This window comes from Pundamilia nyererei, unplaced genomic scaffold, assembly GCF_000239375.1.
Source record: "Pundamilia nyererei isolate P.nyererei 1_Seehausen unplaced genomic scaffold, PunNye1.0 scaffold00017, whole genome shotgun sequence".
NCBI lineage: Eukaryota > Metazoa > Chordata > Actinopteri > Cichliformes > Cichlidae > Pundamilia > Pundamilia nyererei.
Window position 1 is genome coordinate 1096792 of NW_005187418.1, and position 7273 is coordinate 1104064.

The 7273-nt window shown below is 42.9% G+C and overlaps 1 protein-coding gene across 1 annotated transcript in view; it reads right to left on the bottom strand.

The window, feature by feature from the left end:
- Nucleotides 1-6104, bottom strand: part of grb7 (growth factor receptor bound protein 7) — a 9667-nt gene extending 3563 nt beyond the window's left edge. Inside the window, exons 1-9 of the mRNA XM_005725942.2 lie at nt 6093-6104; nt 5892-6048; nt 5696-5817; nt 3442-3516; nt 2375-2512; nt 2170-2280; nt 927-1025; nt 760-843; nt 544-676 (exon numbers count right to left, since the gene is read on the bottom strand). Coding sequence (XP_005725999.1) covers nt 544-676; nt 760-843; nt 927-1025; nt 2170-2280; nt 2375-2512; nt 3442-3516; nt 5696-5817; nt 5892-6048; nt 6093-6104 — 931 coding nt within the window. The remainder of the gene's footprint in view (nt 1-543; nt 677-759; nt 844-926; nt 1026-2169; nt 2281-2374; nt 2513-3441; nt 3517-5695; nt 5818-5891; nt 6049-6092) is intronic.
- Nucleotides 6105-7273: the final 1169 nt, after the last annotated feature.

The window sequence follows — 7273 nt, forward strand, 5'->3', positions numbered from 1 at the left end:
AGATATTCCAAATATGTTCATTCCTCCCGGCTGCTGCTCAAACCTTGTGTTTGTAAAGGGGAAGTTTACAATTAAGAAAAATAAAGTATGCCAAGTTAATCAGCAGTCACCGTTTGCTGTGCAGCAGGGGAAATGCTGACAACCATCACTGGAATATTTTAAAGCAAGCTCTGAAGCCTCAGAGGGGGAGGTGGGTGGGGGGGTTACTTTCATCTGAGAGCGCTAAAATAATTTTGTTTCTATATATAAAACCGTACAAGTGTCCTTTTAAAGTTTCTGCTTCAGTGATGTTATTAAAAGCTGTGCTTCATAACATTGCATATAAAGCTAACAGGGATTTTATGACTCTTCCAATCAGCTCTGGAGTCTCGGCCAACTCGCCATCAGTGTCACAGGCCGGAGCTGTTCTGGATCAGCCTCACTGCTCTCAGTACAATCACTGGACACTAACCAACCAGGACCAAACTGTACTAACGTGCTGGAAAGGGGCTCCATTAATAGTTTCTTTAAATTAAAAATGGGGGTCTGGTCCTGCATCAGCACCTCCCTCCATCCTTACCCTCCATGCAAGCCCCTCCTCCCGCTCTGCACTCTGGGCTTCCATCGGGTTCTGGATGACCCTCCCGCCAGCCTTCCCAGAGAAGTCCATGGCCACCAGGCTAGCCTCTGACTTTGACTGCCCACACAGATAAAAGAAGAGCATGAACATGAGGACGATCCAAAGAGGCTCAAACTGTGCATCGTGTGTGAGGAGCTCACTTTGCCATCTGCTAATTTGGATCCTTCCACGTTTTGTGGAGCTGCTTTGGACATCTCATAGTTACACTGAAGCTGCTTCCCGTACTGACAGCACATAAGATGGTTGTAAGTACACATGGAAAATAAAATGATAAACAAGGCGTTTCTTGCATAAATATGGACAATACCTTGAACAATCTGAAGGCGGACGTCCAACAAGTTCGTGTCTGCTCGTTCTCAGCACACAGGATCTTCAGGTCCTGAACACGGATGGGATTTTTGGAAGGCTGTGCAAACACAAGTGAAAAGGTATAGTTAATGGAGGTGCACAGAAACATGAAAGAAACTGCCAAAACTTAGAATAAAACAGAAATAAATGTCTCAATATGAGAGACTGGGCCACACACACACACAGCTCCCCAATCTTTTATTTTCCATGGCAAACAAAAAGATCGCCATTCGATTCAGTGTAAATCTAACAAATCAAAACATGCAGTGCTACCAGCAGCCATAAGAAGCTGCTATTGGCTGACTGATGAGTTGAGCTGCTGTGAGACTCATTGCACGGTCGTCCACTGTGAGATGGAGGACTCCTCCAACCAGAACCTGCAGCAGGAGGAGAGCCAGTGCTCCATTTTCGCAAACCCTAGTCCAATTTGGTGGCGCCCGCGTACATCCAGCTTCGTGACAAGAAAGCCAATATTTGCACCACGACTCCGTGTCAAACTATATTTAGTATCATTAATAAATTTAGACAATGTAGCTGCTCCACATGCACACCATGCTGCAGCTTGTAGCGATTTTTGGGTGTCATTTAATTTTCCTTTCAGGATATCAGGAACTGGCCTCCTGACCATCTCAATCCAGCCTCCAGGCCAAATTTTCCCCATGTGTGTTTTCAATTCAGCAGCTAATCTGCAGTAAAGACAACAGGAATGATGCCACATCTCAGCAAAGGAGTTCTGATTTTGTGCGTGCAGGTTCACCGTCATGGCTTCTGAGCCATCATTAATCCACCCGTTTCCTTCTTCGTGTGACAAGTGAAAGTGATCTTTATTGACTCAATGAGCCACAAAGACTACACAGGCAAGAGGAATGCTAAATGGAAGAGGTGACTGAACAAACATGAGATCATTGTACATGTTACCCTACAGGTAAAACCACTGTAGGGTTTTTCCACTGACCCAGGTTGGCCGTGATCACTCGGGACATCTTACATCCAGTCACCATCTCTGGAGCTCAGTCTGTGGTTTGTCAGATTTCAGCGTTATGCTTCCGTTTACTGAACAAGGAGGGATGCTTTTATTGTGAAGCATCAGCAGAGCTTCCTTTCACGTAGTGGGAAAACAGTGTTTTTGCAGTGCTGCTTAGTGGAAAAACGCTGCATGCATTTACCCTGCCTTGGGGGAAGAAAAAAAGAAAAAAGCTCACCTTGATGCAGAAGGTGAAGTCTGTCGGTGCTCCGTATAGTTTACGGCTGTTCACCACAGTGTAGACGTTCAGATCGCCCAGATCAGCCACATACTGCAGGTGACGAGGCTCCTGCACGAAGACACACACAGAACCTCGATTTACTCAAACTAGAGGTCATGTAGTTACTGTGACTAAAGTCTGTGACTGCGCTGGACCTGCTGACCTTGGACGAGCCCTTGCTGGAGCTGTAGAGTCCCGAGCGGCGCAGGAAGAAATAGACCTTCTTCCAGGCCTTTCGACTTGGTTCTTTAACATGCAGGAAACCCTGGATCTCCGGACAGGTCCCAGACTTGAGCAGGTTCTGATGAGTAAACACGACTCATTACTACAGCATTACTGCAGGAACCTCAAATCACATACTTCCATACTTTGAAAGCACTTCAGCACTCAGAGACTCCAAGTACTCAGATGATTTAGGCACGAGTAAATGTGCATTTTGAAAGCATCTCTCTCATATTTTGTTTTAAATAGTTTTAAGAGCAGAGTCAAGGACAATGCTTTTCAGATTAAAAAAAAAAATATATATATAAAATTCTAGTGTCTCCTCACAGTGAGGATTACGGCTTTTTAATCCAGCACAGGTATCAAATCAGAACTTGGCTTTGACTCTCGGCCAGCACTACGGTACTGATACTTCATCATAACTGCAGAAAGCCAGATCAGTGCCGAGTGTAGAGCACAGCCAGCCAAGACTGGCAGAATTTTCAAAGCGTTGCAGGTCAGACGACACATTGCAATTTTTTCTAAAGTTCACACGCAGAGCCCCAAATCTTTAAACTTTATACAGATTTTCTGTGACTTAAATCTCTTAGAAACCCAGAGAGTCTGATTTGTTGGTCCTTCTGAATTAATGAAAAAATAAAAAAGTCTTGAAATGTGAATTTCAATGTGATTAAAACAATTTAACCAGTCGTTTGGTTTTTCCATGCATCAGTAAGAGTTTTTTTTTTTTTTATTAAAACTTAATTAAAAACAAATACTGGCTTTTTACTTTTTAGTAATATTCATGCTGGACCCATTTCTTTTTTTTGCTGTACGCTATCATTCTGATTGAACCTTTGTAAATACACGTGTCATTTTACATTGTCAATTATAATCTTAAAACGTTTTGGTTTCGCAGTGTAAACCACTGAGCAGCAACATTAAACATCATTAAGCTCTGAGCTGACAGATCTAGCAGTGCTTTCAGCGAGTCGTTGTGATTGAGCTTCTGATTTCAGGACGGTTTACCTTAATGAGCTCTGATGACGTCATACCCTTGTTGACATCAGCGCTGTCGGAGATCATGGACTCTGGGAAGAAGAGCTGTGAGAAGAAGCAGAGGACTGTCATTATACCCCTGAAACGATCAGACACTCATTTACATGACAAAGAAGCTTCTTCTCCTCCTGTGACTTCATCATCCAACCAATCGGTGAGCGGGGAACACGACAAACGACACAAAGATAAATATACACCACACCTTCCACCAATCATGATCCTTTGTTCAAGACATGGAGAGAAAAAAAAAATGTAATAAAATGAGAGGTGATCAGAAAAAGCCCGAGGTAAATTTCCAGTCGTGTGCACAAAGAAATCAAACTGGTGCCAAACTGGCACTTTCAAAGTGCCCAGAGGGAGACGGCTGCTGTGGTTTTGTTCGCTTAAAACATGCAGGTTTCTGCACGTTCATCAACTTAAATTTAACACTAACGCAGACGGTTAATACCCAGTGTGCCCGGAGCGTGAAGATTTGATGGAAAACCAACGAGGAAACATTAAACTCTTATTATTGGCATTAAAATCTCGTTCATATAAAGGAATAACTGCACTCGCAGGACTTGCATAACTGCTATAAAAGATAATTATGCATAAACAAAATTAAAACCCACAAAAGAAATTTCATCAGATTTAAAAAAAAAAAAAAAAAAAAAAAGACTGTTGAAACCATCCAACAGTCTGCAAAGTGAAGCATTTATGTTGTAATGTGACCGAGCAAAGATTAAATAAAGAACATTTACTCTGCAGCTTTTGTTTTCAGTGCTGTAGCCACAAATGTGGCTGGATGGGTAATTCCAGCACCAGAGGAAAGAAAATAACACCCATTGTCTGACAGGTGCCAACGTGCAGAAACGTTTTACACAATCCCAGAAAGGCAAAGTGTCTGCTGGAGTCACTGGACTGTGTTACCGACTGATTTCAGTGCAGCATTGAGCAAATGCAGCATTTACAACGTGGGAAAATCCCCACAAACAGTGTTCAGCTCAACACTTCACAGATCCAGAAAGATGGGCCAGATGTGCTGCAGAGGTGGACCAACATCTGACCTGGTCAACACCCGGTGTGCACCCTCTGCTCAAAAGCTCTTGCGATCAGACTCAAGACACCAACAGACAGCTGCAGGAGCAAAACGCCAACCTACGTCAACTGATGGAAAATAACACGAGGCTAAGAGGACAAAGAGAAAAGCTAATAAAGTTTACATAAATTATTTTAAAATCCGATCTTAAAATATCAAAGAAATATCCCCGAGTATATCCAGGGTTTGAACTTGCACTTCTGGATCTGTAAAATCTACCATGATGAGATGCAGATGTGACAGCAAAAAGAAAACTACCAAAACAAAGACAAAAGCAGAGATTGCAGATATTAAAATCTATGGCAAGAAGAGGAAAATGCATAACCTGCAATTACACTCACAACTACATGCTACGCATTTAAGGAGGAACTCCAGCCAACTGTACTATGAAATATGAATTTCAAGCCCTGTATATGTATAATAGGAGCAGTTACACCAATTATTTGACATGTACTGAAGAGGAGAGGACAGTTTCCCCAGTCTGCATCCCTGACAGCTCCTCCCTCTCTGTGAGAGGACAGTGTGGTCCAGCAGTGCTTTGGCTTTAAGAAATGTGCAGCTGCAAGTTAATCAGAGGAAACTGGCATTCATATTTAACCACATTCAGCTTGAGCGCATGGATGCTAGCGTTAGCCACACCATGCAAACTAATGTGACATAATTTAGCAACACTTCAGAGAACGCAGTATTTTCTTACTTTCACTAACATCATCTTTAACTGTGCTTCACAATTTGTTGCTCTATGCAACTGTGCAAGTTTAAGGCCTAAATGTATGATCTTATTCACTCCTGAGCCTTCTGGAGGCAGTGTGGGCACACGTTAGAGAGCTGTGGGACGGGACTGTTTTCAGTGCGTTTCAAGTGTCGTTTCTGTTTAACAGCACAGGTGACAGCGCAGAGTCGATGTAATGAAATATCTGAGGCATTAAGTCAGTGTGTCTGCACCAGCACGCAACCTGACAATCAAGCCACCATGACGTCAGGCCTTATTAACATCCACTGCACCGACTTGTTTAATAAAGACGCTGAAAATACCTCTGCTCAGAGTCTGCTGTTATGCAAGAAGGAAAAAGGGTTATTCATCTTAGAGTTCTCTCTTTAGATTTGCATTGTCACATGGTTTTAAACAAACGGCTAGCTGCATACCATTGGCTTCCTGAAGAACTCGTACTTGGCGTAGTTCTTGCAGAACATAAACCTCGTGTCACCCTTCAGAGACCAGGTCGCCTGAACCTCCAACACAACCTCATGGTCCTCCAGACACCTCTCTGTGGAGACAGGATGAGGCATGAGAAATTTCGACATACCGCGGCTAAAAGGTTCGTTCACCGCGTTGTCTTACCCAGACCGAGGGTGGGATGGACTTCGAGGAGTGCCCAGTTTTCCTGGTCGCTGCAGTGAGCCGTCTGCACCAACATGTGGCACGCCTCCCTGGCTGTGGCTCCTGGAGAAACCCACACCGACCTGCTGTGGCTGTCCTCTCCATACACCTTAATCGCCTGAACAAAGCATTCACACACACACGTCACATCAATAAAATTACCAAAAACATCATGTTTTATCCAATACTTCACACATAATGAAGTCAGCTGATGCTAATATTAATCTTTGTTAAAACAAAATCTAACTTCATATGATAATATGAAGTTAGATTTTGTTTATAATTTCCCAGCCTTGCATAACAGAATTGCAGAGACGCCTTCTGTTTTCTGCATTTAGATATTAATTAGCTTTTTAACTTAAAGAAATAAATTACATTTATGAGGGCAGTAATAGGCATTACCTAGGACAGTCAAGAGAGATGCTGCTGGCAGGCCTGGGCACGCTCTCATTGTGAGCTACTGACAGCCAATAAATCTCCCAAGAGACTTAATTTTATAGTTTGAAGTTTCAGACACAGGTTGCAGCTTTTTTTAATTTTTTTTTTTTTATTAGTAGCTAAGTGAGAATTAAAAACTATGAGAAAGTGCACTTTTTACAGGCAACCATGAATATTTGACATAACCTGACGGCTCAGATGGAGCAACGAACGAAACGCTGATTTACTGACAAACTTAAAATCTGTGCTCACAGCTGAACTGTATGATTTGTAGAAGAGCCTCAGTAAGCGTGAGACCCTGACCCATCCCTGTGTTTACGTCCTTGTGCCACATACAGACACTGCTATCATTTCCCCTGCACTTTAAAAAGAAAAAGAAAAAAAGACCTCATTGATAAGCATGTTCTTATTTAACAGCAGAACAGATGTGATTAAAGCCCATCAGCTCAGATTCCTGAGCATCCATCCTCGGATGTGTCTTGTAGTGGGATCCGCCTTCGCTCCCACCCTCTACATTCACGTTAAGCCACCTGAACTTAACCGCGATAGGTCACCGAGTTAAGGGAGGAGCAGAAGAACGCTCCGTTTTAAGAATTCAGTGTGAGACTCAGCTTTGAGGTTCATATTACCTCCAATTACACACTTGCCGTACCACCTAGTGACAATTATCACAACCACATCAGGCAATAAATAAACTAATAACCAGATGAGGGAAATAGATCAGTGTTGGATCTGGAATGAGCCAATGAAAACTGCTTTTTAAAAGCAGCATTTAGGATCCTGGAGAGAGTCTGCAGATGCTCTGCTCGTATCACCACTGAGGTGCTAGACGCTACGTGCACAGTATGATATCAAGCTCACTGCTGGCACCACTGGCTATACCTGTGGAACAACTGTAGTGCGAG